This window comes from Salminus brasiliensis, chromosome 22 (genome assembly GCF_030463535.1).
Source record: "Salminus brasiliensis chromosome 22, fSalBra1.hap2, whole genome shotgun sequence".
Taxonomy (NCBI): domain Eukaryota; kingdom Metazoa; phylum Chordata; class Actinopteri; order Characiformes; family Bryconidae; genus Salminus; species Salminus brasiliensis.
Genome location: NC_132899.1, coordinates 24,512,276 through 24,536,770, shown reverse-complemented (window position 1 = coordinate 24,536,770; position 24,495 = coordinate 24,512,276). Strand labels below are relative to the sequence as shown.

At 42.8% G+C, this 24,495-nt stretch overlaps 2 protein-coding genes across 4 annotated transcripts; one reads left to right on the top strand and one right to left on the bottom strand.

Moving 5' to 3' along the window:
- Positions 1-626: 626 nt before the first annotated feature.
- On the bottom strand, positions 627-8,450 carry LOC140543672 (probable endonuclease 4). Its single transcript, XM_072666797.1, has 8 exons — positions 8,181-8,450; positions 5,482-5,690; positions 5,194-5,403; positions 3,864-4,043; positions 3,313-3,444; positions 2,959-3,063; positions 2,652-2,781; positions 627-2,196 (listed from the first exon to the last, which is right to left on the bottom strand). The coding sequence occupies exons 2-8, from the start codon at positions 5,666-5,668 to the stop codon at positions 2,139-2,141; spliced, it is 1,002 nt and encodes a 333-aa protein (XP_072522898.1). The 5' UTR covers positions 5,669-5,690; positions 8,181-8,450; the 3' UTR covers positions 627-2,138.
- tnrc6ba (trinucleotide repeat containing adaptor 6Ba) lies at positions 7,398-22,896 on the top strand. Of its 3 annotated transcripts, none has more exons than XM_072666795.1 (22): positions 7,398-7,655; positions 8,975-9,062; positions 9,223-9,244; positions 9,464-9,814; positions 10,162-12,927; positions 13,480-13,644; positions 14,688-14,860; positions 15,015-15,083; positions 15,176-15,379; positions 15,579-15,698; positions 15,953-16,072; positions 16,300-16,443; positions 16,811-16,930; positions 17,303-17,492; positions 18,062-18,208; positions 18,300-18,452; positions 18,598-18,741; positions 18,833-18,925; positions 19,082-19,315; positions 19,464-19,534; positions 20,177-20,316; positions 20,593-22,896. In XM_072666795.1, the coding sequence occupies exons 2-22, from the start codon at positions 9,006-9,008 to the stop codon at positions 21,158-21,160; spliced, it is 6,051 nt and encodes a 2,016-aa protein (XP_072522896.1). In that variant the 5' UTR covers positions 7,398-7,655; positions 8,975-9,005; the 3' UTR covers positions 21,161-22,896. The 3 variants fall into 3 exon arrangements, with proteins under 3 accessions (XP_072522896.1, XP_072522895.1, XP_072522897.1); XM_072666794.1 differs by having other exon boundaries at positions 15,576-15,698; XM_072666796.1 differs by lacking the exon at positions 15,579-15,698.
- Positions 22,897-24,495: the final 1,599 nt, after the last annotated feature.

Sequence of the window (24,495 nt, the reverse complement as noted above, 5' to 3'; positions counted from 1 at the left end):
GCTTTTGAGTGAGCCGCTGCAGTGCCGTAAACCAGCCAAACAGAGCAGATCTCATTTAAACGATTCACAAACCCACCATAAAAGAACATTTTCTCAAAATAACAGGATTGTAAAACCACATCTAGGCATTTTTCACCCCAAACTAACATTAGGTCAAACAACTATTTAAATATACACTGAATGCTTATTCAAGTATATGTGAGAAAGTATTAAAATATATTAGAATGCAGCTACAATACTGCGGTATGTAATACATAACACTGATACAGTAATAAGACAAATCCGCCACATTTATGTCATGATCATAGAAGATATAAACATCAGGGATAGGTTGGATAACACACTGGCGCTGTTGATTAGGGTTTTTTTTTATAAAGCTCAGTTTATTTACCACCTTTACTGTTTCCTAAGGTTTACAGTTATTTTCTTTTTATTTTCCTTGTACTTAAGTATAACTGATCACACTGTTATCTTAACAACTGCACTGGTAGTCATTCCTAAGATGATTTATTTGTGAAGCCAACACAGATTTGCTTATTTAATCAATACTGATTACTTTGTTCACTCTGCTATGATGACCACAAACAAGATGTTCAGCAAATTATTGTTTTTGTGTTAAAGTTTTATTGTTAACTGAAAATAACAGGGAATTCGCAGTATGGTCAGTGGCAATGCAAGCATGAACACAACAGTAGCCAGCCAGCATAATCACACTCAGCAATTCAAAAAATGGTAGCTTGCTCTTCAACTCTTCAACACTTCAACACTGCCTTCAACACTGAGGCCAGACAATCAATTACTACATAAAAAACAGCTGCCTACCTTTGAGGAACGAGCCTGTAAGGGACGACTACACACTGACAATGAGTGAGGGGGTGCAGAGACCTGCCCAATATGCAAATTGCCAATTCTAAGAGCTAATGGGAAAGGAACTGTATGTTGGAGCTCTGTTCAAAGTCCCTGGTGCGTAAGACGGAGAAGTCCTGCAGTCCTTAGTACACATGTGCAAAAGCTTAATCAACCAGCCAATTGCGTAGGGTGAACAATCTCGGGGCGAACTATGTTAGAGATGTTTTTGCTTGTTCATCCAAAGTAATTTAGATTTCCTCATCTCAGTGACTCAGAATCCCAAATCAGGAGAATGAAATGTAGTGGGGTTTTTTTTACAGTGCAGAGGATGCATGTGTTGACACTGTATTTTCCCTCCAGTTTTCCCACAATTGTGACCAAGAATAAAATCAAGATTTAACAACTTTTCCTAAACATTTTCCATGTTTATGTCCTGCAGCTATCCAAGGAGTAAAACACATCGCAATTCCAAAATTTGGAATTAAATGAGTTGAATTATGAATTATTATTAGTAGTATTGTTATTACTATTATTATGTGCTAAATAAAGCTTTCACCGCTTCGCTATCTCTGTCCAGTTCTGCAGTACAAACTGGAATCCAAGAGGTCAGTTGGTTTGGATATAAATCTGACTGGCATTTCCTGTAGGCTGGCACTGAGTGGGAGAAAAATTCCTAAGTCAGGCACCTTTCCTTTCCTGTCGAAATTTCACACTCAGACATGTTTCCTGCCTCAGAGAAAAACTGCAACTTCAATCAGAGACCTCATTGTCCAGGAACACCTCATGAATTTTAGTTAGCTGTCAGAGCTAGATTCCATTTCAGCCTGGTTTGGTCTGAGCTTAGACTGTTCACCATCTGCATATGGCAAGGCTGGAGCCATGGAATGGTGTTTACTGGAGGTCAGCGGCGCTCGTGTGTGGTCTGGCGAGTTGCTTTTTGCATTTGAGCAGTTGCACCTGAGCAGAAGCTTGAAAAAGGGTGGCAGGAAAAGGTGGATGAGGTTCTAATGAGAATGAGATAACTACTGAGAACAAGCAGGACACTAAAACATGACAGTAAAACATGGAAGTGCACTCTTTAGGATTTTAAATGGGTTACCGGCTCCCTCTGCTGATAAAACAGTAAACTCCACACAGTGCCACACTGAACATACTTACGCTCAACAATGTAATGTGTGTTAAAAAGAAAACGATTTTTTTATAGAAATTTGCTGGTTGTGAACAGTATACAACAAGAGGAAGTGGACAATTTGTCTTGTCTGTGTCTTTTGAAGAGTCCTCTGGGTTTTCTATTCCTCGCACAGGGAATAGAGAAGCTCTATCTGCTCAGCATACTCAAAACCTGGGCTGTTAAGACAGAACCAAAACAAAATAGCACTAAATATAATATGCTATAATATAAAACGTTAGCACGTATACCATGTTGCTAAAGTAAAACTATTAACAATATAACAATATAATATATTGTTTGCAACTAGTACTAATACTAATACTAACTAATACTAACATCACCATAGTCTGCATTTTAAAAATGAGCCACAAAAATAACCATTTACTGAATGCTTGCTTGTGTGCTGTAAGCATCCTGACCTATCACAGATGTTTCTGTGGGTATTTAAATGAATCAAACATAATGCTAATTAAGGCCATAATTATACACATTATATTTCCTAAAATATACCTATATTGGATTTAAAAACATTTAGAATCTATATAAATTCTAATCAAACTATAATCGCAATATTTCATTTTGTATAATATTGTACAACCCCACCATATATGGTATCTATAGTAACAATTACCGGCCAGGAGTCTCAAGGACGAGAGGGATGTTGTCCAGTCGAGGCTCGTTCACAATGTCTCGGAAAGCTGGGATCCCAATCTCTCCACACCCTATGTCCTCGTGGCGGTCCAAGTGGCAGCCCAGTTTACCTATAAAAGCCAGAGGGCAGATGAATCAGCTCGTGTATTAATGTTACACTAGGATGAAAGTATTGCGTCATAGTTTTCAAAGGAATAATATTTCAATATTTATTATGTAATGTTAAATTAACCACTGAAAACATGACCACTTGTAATGTTAATAAATTGATGTGATATGAAGGACACCTTTTGAGTCATTGAGATGGCATGCTTTCAGGTAATGCAATCCAACCACCTGGTCAAATTCCTCAAGCATTGACTTCACCCCTCCAGCTGAAGAAATGTCATAACCTGCAGAGACAAACAGAAATCCACCTTCCAATCCTTTTTAAATTTCCAGTTCTGTCCTCTAATGAATTATTCCCCATGCAAAAAGTACAAGCACTTTACTGATATATTACTGGAACTGTAAACAACCCTATCAAGTCCTTATATTAATTTGTCCTATGTCCACTATGATATGTGTTCTTTCAGTCAAACATTTTCGTAAAAGAGGCTGATCTCAGATACAGAAAGATGCGCTTTTGCGTCACTCCTCACCTGCTGCAAATGCATGACATGTGTCTAGACACACTCCAACACGTGTCTTGTCTCGAACACGATCAATTATTCTCTTCAGCTCATTAAACTGTCCACCTACAGTACTTCCCTGTCCACTCATATTTTCAAGCACTATGGAGACAGAGACAGAGAGAGAATAAATATTCAGTGGAAAATGATACAGATCATAAAGACATGCTTATAATTCTGTAATTTGAAATACTTTTACCTTAAGAAGGTAAGTACTTGCATAACTCTAGGTTTACCTCAAAATGTAATACATTTAATTATATGCTATTTATATGGTTATTTATACATTAATTTGAATAGTTATACATTTTACAAACAAAACAAAATTTGGAGCATTCTTACATTAATGTTTACTTTCAAACTGGTTATTGGAGTATGCATATGAGTTATGTCTACAATCCCAATGAATTTATTTACATACAAGCTTTATGGGATTTTAAAGCTTGTCTAACCTAGCAACAGTAGCTATATGTTTGTAGCATGAATGGGCCAGTTATCATGAGGCTGCATGAGGACATCACCAGTGACAACAGTAGGTGTTTGCTTGTGAGCGTGGTTTATGGCTTGGGCAATCCTCTCTGTGCACTCCTCTATGCTGGAACCCATGGCAGCCCCAGGGTGAAAGTTAAACTGAGTGAGTCCCAAAGCACTGCAGCGGCTCAGTTCATCCACCAGCATGGCCTGACTCTTGGTAAACACATCTGAATCGTAGCAGAGGAACAGAGCAAAGCAACAGATATAACATTTTTAGAAGCTTCTTTAAATTAAGTGTTCATACAGATATCTGTCTTACTGCAGACTGAAAGTGAACAGTATTTCCCCCTGTGTGATTTTCTGTATTGTTCCTATGATCAGATACTTTACTTTGGCCTTTGCCTAACCTATCGCTACCAGAAACACTGGGGGGGAACTAGAGCTGGGCAATATGACAATATTTTATTGTATAGTGATCTATTTTGTTATTGTGATAACAATATGCTTTTTTAAGCATATCGAGGATACTGTTAGTGCTTAATAAACACTGATCAGCTGCAGGTTTCATTACTAACAGTGTAATTGGACTGGTTGGATGTTGAATAAAAATCACTTACTAATTAGTACGGAAAAGGATCTGAATAGTAGTTTATAAGAATCTGTTGTTACTGATGTATTTAGTCTGTGATTGCATGCATCGTGATAAATATTGTGTATAGTTTTTAAATATTGTGATATAGTATCTTTACAATATCACCCAACCCTAGAGTGTACCTATACTTTGTGTATTTAATACTATAAATGTACATTATATCCACATACCCCAAATGTTCATCAGCCAATACAATTGCTGCGGTCACACAAAAACCTTGTTTTTTACTTTTTGATCTAGAATTGTTTCTTTACATTGAGTCTTAACTTCATGATGAATGGGCCAATAGAAATGCCCCAAATTAACCTGGAGTAAAATCTTTTTACATTGACTTCCATTGAAAGTAAGGAGGGATTCTCCTTCTGCTGAACAGCTGCTGTTTTGGAGAGACAAGCTTTTTGTGTGATAGCAACAAATGCAGCTAACAAGTTATGTAAGCTTCTATATAGCCAACTTTGTAAAGTGCTTAATTAAATCATCACCCTCCTGCCTCAAACCATGTCGAGTTGATAATTAATCTTCCTTAGAAATACTTATGTGATTTCCCGCACTGTTAGGCTTGTTGCTTCAGAGCAAAACAAAAGAAGCATAACATGTCTTAAAAAACAGGGTACAAGTAAGGTAAACCATTGTTTTAAGCGTCGAATAATACAATACCATACATTTAAGATGAGATCAAGGACAAGATCACCTGTAGCCATCAAGTGTAAATGTGGTGGACGAACCTTCCTTGGGCGAGCCACAGTTCATCAGGTAAGATCCATGAGGAAGGATATGCGTCGGGTCAAAGCCACGTTGGGCACAGGCCTCCTGGAATTTGACTGCAGCAGTCTGATCCAGGGCTGGTCTTTGCCAGGAGCGCTGGGAGCCCAGAAATAAGCCAAAGCTGCGACCCCCCATCTCCACACTGGCTTCCACAGCTTTCCATATGCCCCCTTCAGAAAGTACGGAATTACTCAACACCTCACATTTCACTGAGATCAAATCAGCATCGCTATCTGCCCTAAACATACCTGCTATAGAGACGTGAGCACCAATGTATTTCGTTCGTCCCTTAGTCCAGCCCTTCTTTCCCCTCGCCACTTCTGCAGCACTGCTTTCAAATGGGTTTCTTGCTCCACTTGTGTCCGCAGCATCTTCCACGTGAGCAGGCTTCTCTTCTGCTTTTCTCTTCCTTTCTCCTCTTTTACGTGGACCCATACTTCTACCAGTGATCAGTTTGCTGAGGGACAACAACCGACAACAGTCTGATTCAGACAACTTGGACCTTTTAGCATGAAGTCAGGAAACATGACTGAGTAGAACACAAATATTAAACTGTTAAAAATGAATACTGCTCATATATTAGTAGAGGTGGGTTGGAGCAAGTTGCATTTATTACTAGCCATATTTAGTGAAGTAGGATTTTGATGGATTTGTACTTTCCTGAGTGTCTTCGACTGACAGAGTTCACTTATGAGTGAAGGAGGCTGATTTTTGCTCGGTCCACATTAAAACAATGGTAAAGCAACTTAAGCAACACTCATAATATTTTATACAGCCATTGTCCACACTCTCTGCTTAAAAATATGAATATCGCCTTTGTTTCCAGCACCAAATTCAGCAGTAATCAGTGTGTGTAAATATTCTAACTTACTCCACAGGCGAGGTTGTGACAGACTGAGGGTTTCATACAAACATTATTAATTCAATACCATGCTATTTTGCTTGAACAAGAGCTTTCTCAACCTAAATACATAAAACATATCTGCATCAGAATAAATATGATGAGTGTAATATGTTGGTGAGGTCATATTATTAAATATAAAACTGAAATATGTTTATAAACATATCTATAGTACATTTCTTATTGATCTGAGGATAAAATGAATCCAGTCAATGGACTTTTATGCACTTCTATAGAAGGGTAGAGACTTTCTCCATGGTTTTCTCTGGGGTTTTCTCTTGTAACCCTGTTGTGTGGCGGCTGTGCTGTAGCCTGGCTGGCTCTCACTGTCAGGTACATGCACATTTCATAACAGTGTTACATTTCAGCCACTAAAAGGGAAATGATGTGACACACAGCGCAGTGATCAGAGCCACTGCCAGGTGTAGGTGGAGGAGTGTGCATGGAAAATAAAAATCAGCCCCTCACCCCAGTTTCAGACCAAAGCTGCTTTTAAAAAGGGTGTAACTCTTCAGGTTCTGTGCTGAGATGCTGGATGTACTATAAGGTCCCACTGCAGTTCTTTAGATTACTCACTTGCACTGCAGTGACACCACTTTTACCTGAGCATGGGTCTACCTAGGCTAGTCTACCCACCTCTGCATAGTAACTGAGAGCGTGGAGTGATTAGCATGCTAATGTGATCTCACAGCGCCACTGTGTGGCTCTCCATCGCTACACCTTCAGATACCCCTCTGATAGCACAGGGTCTTGCACAAGTTTTTAGGGCCTTCGGGCGAGGAAAACCTCCACAAAAAATAAATAAAAATAAAATCCTCTGCACTACCAACGATAGAAATACCAACGATCACTGTAAGATAAACCCTTATTTAAAGCCTCACAGATTCACAGATTAAATTAAACCGTCCTCAGACTTGCACACCTGCCCTGTGTGAGCGCAGTTTGTTTGACTGCATTTAATAAAAACACAAAAGCAGTTTTATGACAGTAGCTGCTTTTCGAGCCATGACGTCATTGTTTGGGCAGCCTTTACTGAAGGTGGAGGGGGGGGGGGATAAATGTCCGTCTGTATTAAGAGACGCGCCGAGTCTGCCGCGGTGTTTCTAACCAGTAAACCTGGAAAGAACTGGTGTGTACATCTGTGTCGCTCTCGGCCAGTTGCAATCTGTGGACTTTTAATAGTGAAGGTCAAAAATTTCCCTTTGCTGCCCCCCCTTCCGTCAGAGCTGCTCACACACACAGTTCACACCGAGCAGTAAAATGGCCGACCGTCAACCAACTGACTTTTCAGCGCTTTAAAGGCGAATTTGCATTCTTTTCCCTTTCGTTTACATTGTCGTACTACAGTACATCGTTACACAACAGCACTGCAGAGGAAGCATTTTCGTAATTCGCTGCATGGTTGAAAACTCTTGATGGACTAAATGTATTTCAAGTCGCCTCGAATGCCTCAACATTTAGACTTTCGCACTGAAGCACTTTAGCAGTAGCTGCCCAGCTACATTTCATGTAATTCCTGAGGTAAGTGGCTTTTCTTCAGCGGCTAGAAACATGCCTGTCTAATTGCCTTCGACCACGACAATGAAATTAGGCGTTTTGGTGGCTGGACGAATTCAATAAGACTCTCTGTTTTCGACGGCTGGAATAGCTAGCTGCTAGTTAGCATCGTTAGCTAGCACGTTTACTTAGCTAGCGCTAGCTAGCCTAGCTTCTGCAGGCTGCTCGCTTTCCCAGCCGGTCACTGCGAATCCGCTTGCTGCTCTCTGTATCACCATTAGCAGTCAGTATCAGCGTTAACACGGAGACTCCGCCGCCGGGTGGGAGATAAGGCTGTGGAAATGTTTGGGCGAGGCGCGTCTGGTTGACAGGGGGACAGTAGTTCAGCTAGCTGGGCTAGCTGGGCTATCTAGCTAGGTAGCTAACTAACGCTATCGCTAGCAAATTCCAGCTGCTTAACGCGAGTTGTAGCTGCTAACTGCTGCACCTTCTGCACATCGCCTGCCTGTCTGGGAGCGTCTTATTTCGTCGTTATGTCGTTTTGCTCACCGCTGTAAAGAAATACTGCTTAGCCACCTCACGATGGTAAACGATACCGAACAGTTGTAGAAACCCAGCCCGCTTGGTTTCACTCGCTAGCAGATCCAGTTGGTCGTGGGTCCTGACTCTCTGGAGGGGTTTGCAGCCACATTTGCTTAGGCTATAGTGCGCTGAGAGGTTGCTTAAGACGCGGATGGTCACAGATTTGCATAATGTGAGACATTTTTGATGTTGTATTGTTATTTAGCAAGTGTACATACTTGCACCAAATGGTGTGCTCAGGAGGAAATGGGCGGGTGAATGGGGAGGCAGTGGTGTCAAAATATATGAGCCGATTCAGACGCTAACTGGAAGCTAGCTAGCCAGGTGATATGCTAGTTGTATGCGTTTTAGAGCTGCCCTTGAGGATTTTCTGTGCTTTTCTTTAAATGCCAGAGGCCTCCAGGCAAGTCTGTCTTGGCATCGGAGTTGAAATCTGCGACGCTTTGTTTTTGGAGAAGCATGGATGTTGCTAGCTAGCTAATAGTTGCATCCCAAACGCGTGTAATCGTTAGCCTTACAGTACAGTATCGTACAGTTTTCTTGATCACAGTTAATCGGTCTGGATGTCGGTAGTTTAGAAGCTGAACAGGACGCAGTCAGGTGTGTGTGTGTGTGTGTGTCCGTGTAGCTGATAGACCGAGTCAGACATGGACATGGCAACCTGTTTCCAGATCACCCCTGTGACTCCATATTTCAGTTTGTTGTTGTATTTGTTTGTGCATGGGGGAAATCTACAATTGCAATGCTTTTTATTTTATTAGAAAGGAGCAACAGGAAAGGGAACAGCAGTTCATGGAAGACAAGAAAAGGAAGAAGGAAGATAAAAGGAAAAGGGAAACCTCACAGAAGGTGAGGTTGCTGACCTGCCTTGTGGAGATAATGATCATCATTTCTTTATCACATAGATTGCTTCCACAATTCACTAATTTCTAGCATTGTTATTTAAAAAAAAAAAGCTCTAATGATATTACCATTCACCTGCTGACTCTTCCTTTTTTATGCTTTTCAGGTGGTCGAGCAAAAAAACAAAGGTAATTCCACCGGTTAGACTATAATCTAAATGTGTGTCAGTGGGTAACCTGGCATAGTTATACCTGCTGCGTATTGTTTGACATAGTAGTACATTCACATGTTCTTGTGTTTGGCTGTGTTTAGATTTGCATCTCATTGCCCATAATATTACTTTATTCATGGGACGTTTAAGGAAGGGGAAGTTTTTCTCTTCTAATTAGTTTTTCTATTTGTTCCAGTGCCAGAACTGACCAAGCCCCCATCTGCCCAGTCTCTTACTACCCCCAACTCGGTCTCCCCCAGCCCTGGCCCTGTCCCTTCTACAACCTCCTCCATTGCCACCCCGGCTGCTGGCGCCCCCCCTCAGGGTGGGAACAATGCTAAGCGGCCGGCGGTGGCCAACGGACAGCCCTCCCCCAGCACCCAGGCCCCCCAGCGCTACATGCCCCGAGAAGTGCCCCCTCGATTCCGTTGCCAGCAGGACCACAAAGTGCTACTGAAGAGGGGCCAGCCACCACTGTCCTCCATGCTGCTGGGGGGAAGCAACAGCGGGGGAGACAGCCCCAGTGCAGCAGTGACTGCTGCCTCAGGTAATAAATATTTATACGCTACTGCTATAAGCACCAATGAATTAAAGCTGATTTGAGTGCAAATGTGTTGTGACTCAGGACTACTTTATTCGCTGTGTTATGTGAGAGAGAACTCATGCCCATTCTTAAACCACTTACCACTCTGGGGCAGTCACTAAAATTGATATGCACCACACAGATAGTCATCAGTCGAATGAAGGTATTAATGCCTCTTACTTTTGAGCAGGTTTTGGTTGTTCTACTGTGACACATACATTCATTTCATTACACATGGTATACCTTAATTTACTCGTTACCTATTGGCTGAATTGTTCTGAAGGCTACTGTTCTTTATCTTCTCTCTTCAGATTCCAGCCTGGGTTCTGCAGGTCCAGCTGCTCCCTCTCTGTCTCACACGTCATCCTCCTCATCAATCGCTGCTTCTTCTACTACTACTTCTTCAAATTATGCAAATTCCATGTGGGGGGCAAGCTCTGGCAGCCAGCCCCTCTCTCAGGGCAGGGAGAAGGTGATAGTGGATGGGTCAGACCTGGAGGAATGGCCCAGCATTGCTGCTGGAGACGGGGCCAGAACAGGAGATGCACCAGTTACTGCAGGAGCCGATGGCAGCGTAGTACCGAACTGCAGTGCCTCATGGGGTGAAAGGCACCTCCAGCAGCAGCCAAAGGCTGTGGGAGGAGGGAATGATGGTGGGAAAAGTGTCAGTTCTGGTAGCCCCTCCCCACCTTCGTCCTCCTGTTCAACCAATGAATGTATGCAGCCTAGTAGTGTTGTTTGGGGGTCCCAGGGAGTCATAGGAGGAAATGCAGTAGCAGCAGGGTCATTGCCCCCCATATCCAAAGCCTCCCCTCTCCCAGGGACTGATTGCTCTGTTGGCGTCAGCTGTGGAATTCCAGGTGCCAACTTTAACCCTAATGCCAACCCCTCTGCATGGCCAGCCCTGGTACAGGATGGGGCTGGGGCAGCTGCAGCAGAGGGTGGCCCCTCTCCTCTCCAAAGCTCAAAGTCATTGTCTGCCAACAACTCCATTTCTGTGAATCAAGCCTCTCATCAGCACCAACTTCACCAAATGCAATACAGAGACGTAGAGCCATCCTGTAGAGACTGGGGTGGTGCAGCACTGGAACCAGGAGCTGGACCAAAAAACACAGGAGTGACGGAAGGGGGTGATGTGGACTGTGGAAGTACAGGAGGTGGGGATCTCTCCGCCTCCTCTTCCACCTCTTCATCTGCTTGGAGAGCTCAGCCTTTTCCTGCAAATTCCAAAACGGGTGCCTCTAGGACTGATGCATGGGAGGGTGGAGCAGCGGGAAGTTCTGTCTCTGCTGAAGGGGGAAACTCATGGGGGTTCAGAGGACAAGACGATAGACAAGGTGGAAGTACATGGGGCACCGGAAGTGGTTGTCAGATATCTGGGGTATCTCAGGGAGCATGGGGTGGGGGAGTTGGGGAATGGGGTAATTCAAGCGGTGTTGGCAATCCAAGTGGTGGAAATGGAGATGGCTCAAGCAGTAACAGCAGCAGCAGTGGTGGGAGCATTAGTAACCCTTCGGTTTCTTCCTCCACACCTTCAACTATGACAAGAGCTTGGGACAATCAGAAAGGAACCGGAGGAGATGGAGGGCCAGGAGAATCCAGTGAATGGGGGGGTCAGGACAGCAGAGGTGGAGGTGGTACCTCATCCTCCAGTGGTGGAGAGAACTCAAGAAGTGGCAATCAGCATCATGGCCACCACCGCTCTCAGCAGCCTTCCAACGCTGATGTGGCCTTACAGAGTCTGCTCAATCGGACTGACCTAGACCCTAGAGTGCTGTCAAACTCTGGATGGGGACAGACACAGATCCGTCAGAATGTGGCATGGGATTTGGAGGTGGAAAGAGGAGCAGCAAGTGGAGCCAGATCTTCTGCACCAAGTCATCCACCATATTCTGGCTCTACTGGAACATCAGCCACTGCCCCATCATCACTGCTTCCTGGTGCACCTCAGAACTTGAACTCAAACTCAAATTCCATCCTTAGACCTTCATCTATCTCACCTGGTGAAGGCTGGGATAACAATAGCAGTAGCAGCAGTGGTAACTCTTTGCCCACTCGAGGTCCACAAGCCTCTGGCAGCAGTATTCAAAACCCTGGTGTTTCACAGTCTGGAAGTGGAGTGGGTAATTCATCAGGGGGGCAGAGCAAGCATTTTGGGGGCTGGGGAGAGCCACATCCATCTGAGAGCCAAGGAAAATGTTGGGGCAGTGAGGGCCAGGAGTGGAGAGAGAAAACAGCAGGGAGCGGTTCAACTGGATGGGGAGATTTTCGACAACAGGGTACTCCAGCAACTGGAGACTGGGGAAACAGTCAGGAGGAGAAAGGGACTGGTGGTTGGAAGGAGCTTGGAAGAGGGGATGGGGGAAATTGGACACAGAGAGGTGGTAATGAATGGGGAGAACGGGAGCCAAAATCAAGCAGTGGGGGTTGGGGTGATGGTAAGGATAGTGGAGGTAAAGGTGGGGATTCAGAAGTAGGTACATGGGGCAGCTGGGATGAGGGAGCTCCAAGAAAAGCTTGGGGAACAGGAGGTACAGAGACAGGAGGTGTTGGGGTAGGAGGGGGGGACCTGGGAAGCAAATCTCACTCGAGCTGGGGTGGCAGCGTACACCCTTCACAGATGCCAAACAGCCAGTCGGCCTCTCTGAAAGGTCAGGCACAACAGCAGCAACAATCACAGCCCCTGCAGACCCAGTCGCAGGATACAGGGGCCATGCAAGGGGGCTGGGGAAGACAAGGAGGTTCTTCAGCCCAGAGCCAAAGTTCAGGATGGACCTCAGGGCCCATACCTCAAATATCCAGTGGAACTGGAAGCAGTTCAGAGCCCAGTGGCTGGGAGGAACCTTCGCCACAGTCTATAAGCAGGAAAAAGGAAATAGATGATGGAACTTCTGCCTGGGGTGATCCCAATAACTATGTCTATGTCAATTACTGGGACAAGAACAACGGCCCATCTGGCCAACCAATGCAGTCCCAGCAGCAGGGTCCTCCTCCACCTCCACCAGTGAGAAAGCCTGCAGGCCCTGTGAACAGGGATGTGAACCTCACACAATCCTCCAACAAGGTCCCGGCAGTGGGTAAGAACAGTTTATTCTATATATATATATATATATATGTATATGTGTGTGTATGTATGTGTATATATATATATATATATATATATATATATATATATATATATATATATATATATATATATGTATGTATGTATGTATGTATATATATATATATATATATATATATATATATATGTATATATGTATGTATGTATGTATGTATATATATATATATATATATATATGTATATATGTATGTATGTATGTATATATATATATATATATATATATATATATATATATATATATATGTATGTATATGTATGTATGTGTGTGTTTTAAGAGAAATCATTACAAACGACTGTGTGTAGAGTTTTTGCAATTGAACATATTTCAAGGTATATCAGTCAACACATACCTCACCATACTGCAAAACTGTTATACTTATCAGATGTTTAGAAACCACAATAACTTCAGGTATATTAGCTGCATGAGTTGATAATATGCTAGTCAGTAACAAAGATGATAAATTTCTCTTATGACTAATTTTTGGTTTGCATTGCTCATTGATAGCTCCTTCTGGATGGGGAGGGAGCGGTTCTCCCTCCAGTCCATGTGTGGACAATGGCACTGCAGCTTGGGGCAAGCCTGCTGACACGCCAACTGGCTGGGGTGACCCAGATGACACGGGGAATACCTCGGGTTGGGGAAACCCTTCTCCCAACCCAGTCAAATCTGGTGAGTCCTCAGCATTTCTTCATTAAAATATTGTGACGTAATTTGACTGATTATGAATGTGCCCCCTTTCAGTCAGTACTGAAAAACTATCCTACCCATCTAGAGTCATTTGAAAAGCTCAGGTGTCGCTGTCGCCAAGCTTGTGAACAGCAAAACACAGGAAAACATCTTTCTGAATTCTATGGTTTTACATATCAGGACGTAATAAAGAGATCTGGTCCTTTAGCAGGTCTTAAAACTAAGTAAATACAACATCAGAAGAACACCAGCACATGTCCCACCATGTCACTATTTGATTTACTAAAACTAAGCCAAAATTCAGTAGCATTGTGTAAATAATTAAGTACACCCTTTCCATATAAATTAAGAGGGTGCGTAGCACCCTTACCTTTGATTATCAGCAAGTGTAGCAACCTCCAATAGCAGAGGTTTTGGCAGTTTGCTGGGCTGGAGCCTCCAGGTGTGTGTAAACACAATGCCAAGGGGGAAGGACCTCAGCAGTGATCTTAGAGAAGCAATAGAATCTGCCAATGAATCTGAGAAGGGTTCTAAGGGTTAGTTCCAAACAATCCAATCCAAAAGTCCAATTAGGAAAAGACAGAAGCAGTATAGCTTGCTTGGAAGGGTTGCCTGGAGCTTGCCAAGGTGTTGCAATGGCTCAGTCAAAGTCCAGGCTGAGTCAACCCAATTGAAATACTGCAACAGGAGCTGTGCATTAACAAATGCCCACAAACCTCAGCCTTTACACTGATGTGAGCGACTGATGGTCGTACATAAAACCATTCCTTATTGCTGCTAAAGGTGGTTCAAGGTGGTACAAGCTATTGGGTGTACTTAGTTGTTCACACATGGGTTTTCCATTTTGGCTTTGATATGGTTAAATATATTAAATCTGTTGTGTGGTGGTGTTCATCTGAGGTTGTATCGACCTCATTTTAAGACCTGTTAGGGTAAGATTTAAGTTTTATGCCTTAATATGTAAAACCATAGAATTTAATATGGGTGTACTTTGTTTTTTACTTAATTGTATTTGTGTTTTTCAGGTTCAAAGTCTATGCAAGAAGGCTGGGGTGAGCGAGAGGGATCCGTCAGTGCTTCACGCCACTCCAGCTGGGAAGAGGAGGATGAAGGGGGTGTAATGTGGAATAGTGCTGGATCTCAAGGCAGCGGCTCTTCATATAATTCTGGGGGCTGGGGAAACAAGAAGGGAAACAAGGTATACTAAGCTAATGTGGATTTAATACACTACACAATAGATGCATTAAATTATACATAATTAAAAATGAACATTTTTGAAAGCTGTAGATAATGGCTAGACTGCAGTAGTTCAAGGTTAAATACTGAGCTTTAATTCAGCTGTTTTCCCTCAGGGTCCAATAAAAAGTGGAGACTCTTGGATGAACCCTATGACTAGACAATTTTCAAACATGGGGCTTCTGGTAAGTGTTGCAGTGGTGCTTATTTCTGTAGTATAGTGTGAAAGCAATTGAATGTATTTGAAGCACGCTCACCATGTTTTTGTGCCGTGAAGGAGGATCCCAGTGGCCGTCCACTGGATCTGGCCCCTGGCCCTCCTCAAGATAAAAAGATGGATGGAGACAAACGAGGTATGGGTTTGAGTGACTACAATGGAGAGATGCGCAAAGGAGGGCGTGGAGGGGGAGGAGGCGTAGTCTTCCGTTCGTCTAGTTCCAAAGAGGTGGGGCCTGGTGAGCCTGGGCCTTACTATGACAAGGTAATTACAACTAGCTCTTTCTTAAAAGTCTCTGACTGCTGTATTTTTTTTTGCTTGGTTAACTAAGCACCCTGTGTATCCCTGTGTTCTCCTCTTTCAATTTCCTGAACTTCCCTATACTCTCCCCCTCTGTTACACCTGTTTCCCTTTATCAAACCCTTTATTTGGCCCTGTCTGCTTCGCCCTCTGTGATCAGCAGACCTTGCCTTTCACCAATCAGGATGGGTGCCTTGGGGAGGAGGGGCCTTGTTCTCCATATTCTCCGCCCACAGTCTTCAAGCCCTCTCCCCTCTACAACCACCCCAATCCCCCTAGACAAGTAAGGCTGTGGCACTGTATCTCTTTTAGCCCATCTCAGTCTCACTGCATCACCTTTGGCCAGTTATCTTGTAAATGTTGTCTGAAAAAAATAGAATTCTCCATTGTCCAAACCCAAGTATCCATTTGTTCTTCCTCCTTACCTCTATTTGTTATGGCTTATGGAAAGCTCTTCACCCCCTTTGTCTTTATAACATTCAGGGAGTTGATCAAGCATGTGTTCAATTTTTTTTCTATCACTTGCTCTCTCTGCAGATGGGTGGTCATATGTTTGGAAGTAGTAGTGGGATGGCACAAGCTAGGCACCAGCCAGGAGTGCCGCCCATTAACCCGACTGTACGAGCGCAAGTGCCTCATCAGTTCCTGTCGCCTCAGGTACAGAGCCTTTTTGGTGTTAAAAGAAATAGTTTCTAAATCCAATTTACATCATCTTGTCGGTTAGCCCATATGGTAGGTGTATGTTAGCTATGCTTTACCCTCTCAGCACTTTAAAAATTAGGCTAAAATGGGTTTTTAACATTCTGTGCTTACGTCTGGTTTTGCAAGTTTCTGCAAGTACCTAGGTACTGGGTTAATTTGTGGTTGATCATGTTGCGGTTTAGGTGCCAGGTTCTGTTCTGAAGCAAATGCCTCCTCCGAGCGGTGGCGTTGGAGGAGTCAGTGGAGGGGTATTTCCGCCTCAGCTTTCCCCACAGCACATCGCTATGCTCAGCAGCATTTATCCCCCTCACATTCAGTTCCAGCTGGTGAGTGTCAAACTTGCTGATGGATGTTTAGTTTTAAAGAATGATTCATTAGTTTGAATTGTTGTATTGTTCTGTGATCTTGGCTTGGTTGGTATTTCTTCTTTTCTATGAATAGATTGGAAGTTCATGTTCAATAATAATTTCTGGTTGAGGACTGCTCAGTTTGGTCATTTCTCTCCCAAAGACACAAACTAAACCTGGAAATGAACCAATTAGCTAAATGTGGTGTTAAGGAGAGAGATCGCCAGTTCCTCCAGAACTAGGACTAATGATCCCCTATAAACAGTTCAAACGTTATGGTGCAAAGGAGAAAAATCTATGGTTTCCTATATAATTGTATCACTCTGAGACTCTGGCTTCTTCATAGGCGTGTCAGCTGCTCCTGCAGCAGCAGCCTCAGCAGCAGCAGCAGCAACAGCAACAGCAGCTCCTGCAGAACCAGCGCAAGTTCCCTCAAAATGTGCGTCAGCAAGCAGACCCACAACAGGTATAGTCCATGAACCTTGCATCCACAGTATTGTACACCACTGAGGAGCGACAGTAACATGCTGATGACTTTCATTGTTTAGCCAACCTGTAATAAAGCCATCCAAATCCATCTCTCTCTTTAGTTGTTCTGGGACATTCATAACTGCCAACTGTGATTAAAGTCTTTAGCTAAACCCTTACGGTTAAGCTTGTTAGGCTCTCCACAGAGCTCCTTTGTGTGATGTGCTTGGTATTTAGATGTAACTTCTCATGCTAGTAAGAGAACTTCATCCAGTCCGAGTGCTTTTATTTGTATACGTTCTGGACAGACCAGAACAGTAAATGATGTCTGTGTTGCAACACATTTATAGTTTGTATTTTTCTTTTATAGCTTGCCAGAATCATGGCTGTTCTCCAGCAGCAAAGACAGCAGCAGCAGGTGGGTAGTGCAGGTGGGAGCTCTAAGCTGTCCCCCTCTCACCTTGGCGGTCCAAAAATGCCAATGCATGACTCCCTTGCTCACCCTGGCCTGGGAGGCTCAGTAGCTGACCTGCATCAAAAATCGTCAACTGCATATTCAGGTGAGCCCAGTCACTGTTTTTGGTATTATGAGCAATATGCTAAAGTTTTACGTTGTTGCGTTGTTTACGTTTGGTTATGTATTGGTATTTCAGACCAAATATATGGTCTGCGATTGACTGATAATGTAGCTGATCCTGGAAGCTGGTCAAATCATATGATTTCATATTTTGAAAGTTACTGCAGTGTTGCCTGAGGTCACTGCAAAAAAAAAATGATGCATTACCAAGTAATGCCTGGAAAGGTTAATGTGGCATCTAGGTTTGCCCTCGATCGATATCCTCAAGATGGTTGGTGATCGGTATCTGCTCCAAAAACGCTACGCAGTCCATCTCTAGTAAATTACATATTACATAATTTTTGGCTAAAGTGTTTTGTTGGCCAAACTTTAGTTGCATACTGGCATTGTACACTTTCATTGAAATGTAGATTATTGCAAAAGAAATATTAGCAAAGCAAGACAGATGTTGGCCAAGAATTTTCCTGTCTCTGCATTTCTACTTTAACCTTTGCTGTCTGCCTCACCTACATGTCAGTCTTGCTGATTAGCCTGTTCTATTGTTACTTCTAGGGTTTGGTTCTGGTCTTGAGCTGGGTTCCATGGTCGGTGCTCCAACTGGTCTGAAAGAAGGTGGGGGACAGCAATCTCGCTTTAAATGGATGATGGAAGGTCACTCGCCAGCTCCCTCCTCTCCAGACAATGCACTTCACAAAAATGGTGAGTCTAGTCTTTTGGGCAGTGTTCTGCCTTAGCCATGAGCAGTACATTTTTGACCCCTACAGTTAATGTCCTGTGCGCCTCTTCTTAGGCCCCATTGCTGCTCCTGTGAAGAGAGGAAGCTCACCGTACTCTCAGTATGAGATGCTGGGGGTGGATAGTTTGGGTGTGCCTTCGGACAGCTGGCAAAGAAGCCCTGGGAACAAAATGGGAAACAAACCAGGCACATCCACCTGGCCTCCAGGTACTCCAGAAGATTTTACAAAATGACAAATGTTTTCTCTGTCTGATTTTAGTCTTTGCTCCTGAAAATAATGTTATTAAGTAATGTTAATTTGTCTCTTAAGCATTACGTTGTGTGTTACTTTTGTTGTATTTGCTTGGTGTAGAATTCCAGCCAGGGGTGCCTTGGAAAGGAATTCCGAGTGTTGATCCAGAATCAGACCCATACATAACCCCTGGAGGTATACTGAGCTCATCTGCAGTGTCAAGCCTCAATGATACTGAGCATCCGTTGCTGAGAGATAACACAGGTACATATACCCTCAACAGGCACAGATATGGCCTCTTAAGACTAAGAAACTGAGACATGTAAATGAAATCTTGAACTGTGTCTGCATTCAGAATCAACCCCCTCCCTAAACACCTTGCTGCCTTCACCTGGTGCCTGGCCCTACAGTGCCTCAGACAGCCCCCTCAACAATGCACACAATCCAGGTAAGGCTGAAGCACATTTTTGTTACTGGTTGAATCTCTGATGTTCGTTCTCACCATTTCAGCTGGCTTACATTTTTTTCTCCTTTTTTAAAAAAAAAATCCCCTGCATGAATAGCTGGAAGGCTGTGTGATTTATTTCCTGTTCTGTGCCCACAGCTAAGTACACAGAGTACAAGCCAAGCTGGCCCCCTGAGCCCATTGGACACAACAAGCCTTGGAAGACCAATCGTAACACTTCCCAGCTGCCACGCCCACCTCCTGGACTAACCCATCAGAAGCAGCCCTCTGTGTCCCCGTGGGCAGGAGGAGCACCACGCCTGGGCAGGGGCTGGGGTGGCTCTGGAGGCAGTCATGAAAGCAGATACGGGCCTGGTAATGTCATGACTTCAGGTAAGAAACAGTCAAGCATGAAACAAGTGTTTTTATAGAGTCATGAGTTAAACAGTCGGTTCCAAGATTGTTACTGATTGCTTCATGTGTATCATATTTAAAAAGTTTCATTATGATTATCATTTTGTGTGTGTGTGATTTTTAACAGGCTCAGCATGGAGTGATGGTGGAGCTTCAAGGGGAAGTTGTTGGCTGGTGCTGAGTAATCTTACTCCCCAGGTATGCTGGTAAAAAAAAAAAAAGTCAGAAGGAAAGATATGGCTACTTGCTATGTTGATCCATTCAAACTCAATGCCTTTTGGCAAATTTTTGGAGGAGGAGGGGTTGCTGCCTTTTAAAGAATTCAAAGGGGAAATCCCACCCCTCCCCCAAACACAGCACAGCAGCACTTCATGCCATTATTCAGCCTACTCATAGATATTGTAATGTCAGGGACTAATCAGAACTTGTATAGCATTACCTGATCGTGAAAGGAGAAAAATGAAACCGACTTAAGCATGGTTTCTCTTTCCTATTTCTTTCTTCGATAGCTTCGAAGCTAATATTTAGTTTGCAGCTTAATGTAATTAACAAGTTGATTTCTATGGACTTTAAGTGCTATGAGAGTTAAGTATTTACCTTCAAATTACATTGTAAGGGACCATCGTCGGGGTCCACACACTGAGCGCTATAATAAAACTAGTATGGCAGAAATTACTGTCCTTATTTATAGTAGATGTGAGGTCTTTTTTTATTTTATTTTTTTTTCACCCCACTGCTTGAGTTTTATAGTTTTAATGTGTGTATGTTTTAGTGTTTGGGCAGGAAGTGTGAGCAGAAATGTCTGTTTCAGGCTTTTTGTTTATTCCACCTCCTCTATAGATTGATGGTTCCACCCTGCGCACTATCTGTATGCAGCATGGTCCGCTGTTGACCTTTCACCTTGGTCTAACCCAGGGCAGTGCTTTGATTCGCTACAGTACTCGCCAAGAAGCAGCCAAGGCTCAGAGTGCCCTGCACATGTAAGCTTGTCTTCATCTTTGTCCATGCTTATTCTGCATGACTGCATATTGTATTTAGATACTTTGGACAGCAACTTTCTGGTCCAGCCTTATTGCAGATATGTAAAAGCACAGTGTAATTAAAAACTGCTGTTACAATTAACCTTGGAAACAAAAGGACAGTTCTGCCTAATCAGCACAAATGTAAAATGTAAAATAGGTAGTTTGTATTTGTATACTGATAGCTTTATTCCCCTTTTTCAACCACTGAAATTTTAACCCTCTTTCCCCCCTCAGGTGCGTTCTGGGCAACACCACAATCCTGGCTGAGTTTGTAAGTGAGGAGGAGGTCGCTCGCTATTTTGCACATTCCCAGGCAGGTGGGGCCGGGAGCACAAGTGGAGCCAGTGCAGGTGGAGCCGTTACCGGGCCAACTGGAACAGCAGTGTCATCTGGCCCCGGAGCAGTGGGTGCTGGTAGTGCCGGGAGCATACCCGGCGGAGAAAGGGAGCGGCCAGGAGGAAGTTCTATTGCAGGAGGTAGCAGCAACGGTGGCGGAGGTGGGTCTGCAGGCTCTACCTGGCAGAGTTTGGACGGTACGGGCAGCTCCCCTGACCCAGTCTCGGCCCAAGGCTCTGGCTTGAGCATCTTCGCCCAGTGGAGCAACGGTGCAGGTGGAGGTGGAGTGGGCAGCAGCACAGCAGGTGTGGAGTCAGGCAGGCAGGGGCTTTGGGGTGGCATGGCAGCAGGGTACCCCAGCAGCAGTCTATGGGGGTCTCCAGCTTTGGAGGACCGGCACCAAATGAGCAGTCCTGCAGCACTGTTGCCTGGAGACCTGCTGGGTGGCGGGTCCGACTCTATCTGACTGACACAACACACACACACAGCACACACATGATAAAAACATGAGTATATCGAAAAAGCACCCACTTGTATATCCACAGTTAAGTAAATGCAGGCATATAGTCACCATCAAAGGAAAAAGTACATACTTGCCCTCAGTGGATAGTCACAGAATACATTAATATGCAGTAATTAGTAAATGCATTTGCCAAAAGAATTATATTAGATGTAATTCGCCAACTGAAGCATTCAGATACATGGTACAGATCCATACATACACACATACTCAAATGCTGACTTACACAAATGTCATTATTACAAATACCAAAATGCATTACGGCATAAGAGTTTCAGACAACACTGGTTACAGATGTACACACACTGTTAAACACATCAGTTTCACACAGGAGCCGTGTTCCAGACCCTGCTCTCCATAATCCGATCTCCATTATAAAGTCCATACTCAGGAGCATGGAGATTCAGAGTATGAAGCACGGCCGTTTTTTGTTTGTTTGTTTGTTTGTTTTCGTAAGTATTTGCAGTGCGACACTGCTGACTGATATACAGACGCACATGCCTACACATCCCTCGTACACCTTTTATCCTTAAATGAAGACTTTTACAGCAAGACTTGAACAAAAAAAAGACAGAAAAGATAAGCAGTTGGACTTTAAACACAAACACAACTGGATGAATCCTAAAATCTTGTTTGTTTATATAAAGATCACACTCGCATACTGAGACAGCATCACTCAGGCATGCACTATAATAGAAAAACAAAAAAAGGACAAATATATATGCATCATTACAATGTTCTATGTGATGTTGAACACTCGGCATAGAGGATTCCTCATAATGTTACAGCTCCCATTTACTGGCAAAGTCAAACACACTTTACTCAGCCTTGCTGTTCTGATGTCTGACTGTATTTTGTCTTTATTTGTTTTAAATGTGGAACAGTGGAATCCAGAGATGTCTCTCTCTTTCTCTCTCTCTCTCTTCCTTAATATGCTGACCTCGTGTTTTTGTTTTTTCTTTTGTTTTGTTTTTTTTGTTTCCTTTTCTTTTCCAACTCAATCAAGTTTGTTATGACTATGATCACTTGGATGTTACTTAGCTGTACAAGGCACCCCTTTGGCCTACATGTGCATGAGAGAAGTCCTTAAATGGAGGAGGTGAATTGGAGCATTAGTGTGGCATCAGTGAATGTGTGTCCTTGAGAGATTTACAAAGCGTGCTGTGCGTTTGCTAATATCTATGCTGGTTAGGGAGGCGAATAAATGTATGTGTGACAGCTTATTTCAGGTCTTTTGGTGTCTGTGTGCTGAATAAGTGTATGCAGATACGTGTGAGTGTAGACGGAAAGTTCAAGAACATTGGCACTAATGATTTTCTTAAGTTTTAGCAGACTTTTTTTGTTTTATATATTGTCTGAATTGCAATAATATTAAAGAGAAAAAGCTTTTTTTTTGTTTTCTTTGTTTTCTTTCTTTTTTTTTTTTTTTTTTTTAAAGAAGAAACAACCAACTGAAGGCATTCATACCAAGACATGCCAAACTTATTGTACCAAGCTGAGCTGGATGGATGTTTTAGGAACACTTAAAAGTTACCAGTTGTTTATTTTTGTTGTTGTGTACCATTTTAAATTAAGGCAGGCTTTATCACTCCTGTTCAGGTTGTTTGTTTTCTGATTTTACAAAGAAAAAGAAAAAATTAATTTAACAAAAGAACAAGACGATTAATAAAGGTTGAATTAAAGTTTTTTTTGTCATGTGTGCAAGCTTTGATGGTGATTTTCACATTTGTTGTCTGTAGTACAATACCACTATATCCAACCTGAAGCCTTCAAATCAGCAGACCTCTGGCTGGTTTTGACCTGTTCAGAAAATGAATCGGTGGAAACCTGATCTTCAATCAATAAATGAATAATTTTTATATATATATATATATATATATACACACACACACACATATTTTATTTAACACATGATTATTTATGATCAAGTTAGAGCAGGAATCTGCAAAGACCTGGTTGTGTTGATCATGTTAAAGCTGAAATCAGCAGAGACCTGGTTATTTTTTCTTTTTTTATCATGATAAACCTGAAATCAGCAGAGACATGGTCATATTGGAGCTGAAATCGGCACATACCTGGTTATTTTTAATCATGATGAGCCTGAAATCAGTAGCGACCTGGTCATTTTTGGTCATTATGGAACAGAAATCAGCAGAGATATAGTCATTGTGGCTCAGTATGAAGCAGAAATCAACAAAGACCTGGTAATTTTTGATCATGGAGGGCCTGAAATCAGCAAAGACCCTGAAGAGGATTGTTTGTAGAACTGAATAAACATTGGCATTCAGTAAGAACTGCTTAAATTGTTTATACTGATACATCAGCATTTTGCAACTCTGAACAGAATGAATGCTACACTGTCATTGTCGGCGATTGCGGTGCAAAGGCATCTCCCGAACAACTCCTGAACACACCTAAGCCTTCTCCATCACATGGGAGATATGGCATTTTGCATTGTCTTGTTGACTGAAAATTTTTTTTTCATATGTTTCTAGCTATACACTCCAAAAGACAGCATCCGTCTATTTAAGAACGTCCAACACAGCTGCCAGACATATGCACATATTACAGTATGTACACAACTCTGTTATGGACAGTCTAATTAAACTAGTAACACACAAACTGTACTAGCTGTACTGCTCATGTCTCTTATTGAGCACATTGAGTAAACATCCACAGTGCAGGCTAGAAAAAGTAAGTGAACAACTTATTAATGGCAATAACATCGGAAGTGCGTCTATGGGTGTTTGTTTATATTTGTGACTTGGATAATGATCAAAGCACATTTTTCTAGCAATCAAAGCAGAATTCCAGGTAATTCCAAAGGGTTTCCTCTCTGTACAGGATGTCAAAGGCATGTCAAAGGAAAATCCCTGACACATAGGGAAATGTAATATGCAAAAGCATATGTAATATAAGGTATGTATATGCATAAACTGTGTGCACATTAGTGTCATAGCTGTGGGTTTCAATGCTGTTTTCCAGTTAAATAAGCTGTTGGTCTGAGCTTTAATGGCAGTTAAATAGTGATTATTAGTTTTTATTAGTTATAGTTTTTTTGTTATTACAATTAATGCAGTGCTATAATGTTTTTGGAATTGAACTCTGACTTCCTGTACCTCTCTGTACCTCTCTGTTTCCCTAAAAAAAAAAAAAAACCTTCACTGTTTTATCGTGGTGTTCATACGGTCAGATCCCCGGTTGACCAGGGAGGGGTTATCGCGGTTAGACAGATCACCGCGGTTCATTCGCGCGGCTCCTTGAAGTGATCCGGGTCTTTT

Bases quoted from the DNA above. Each gene is read 5' to 3' on its own strand.
- LOC140543672 (XM_072666797.1), bottom strand. From the start codon at position 5,668: ATGGGTCCACGTAAAAGAGGAGAAAGGAAGAGAAAAGCAGAAGAGAAG. The intron at 4,044-5,193 runs GTTCGTCCACCA...GCTACGATTCAG, and splicing joins CTGTGGCTCGCCCAAGGAAG to ATGTGTTTACCAAGAGTCAG. The intron at 2,782-2,958 runs GTGTCCTTCATA...TGGCTTTTATAG, and splicing joins CCATCTCAATGACTCAAAAG to GTAAACTGGGCTGCCACTTG.
- tnrc6ba (XM_072666794.1), top strand. From the start codon at position 9,006: ATGGAAGACAAGAAAAGGAAGAAGGAAGATAAAAGGAAAAGGGAAACC. The intron at 9,815-10,161 runs GTAATAAATATT...TTCTCTCTTCAG, and splicing joins AGCAGTGACTGCTGCCTCAG to ATTCCAGCCTGGGTTCTGCA. The intron at 18,209-18,299 runs GTGAGTCTAGTC...GCCTCTTCTTAG, and splicing joins CAATGCACTTCACAAAAATG to GCCCCATTGCTGCTCCTGTG.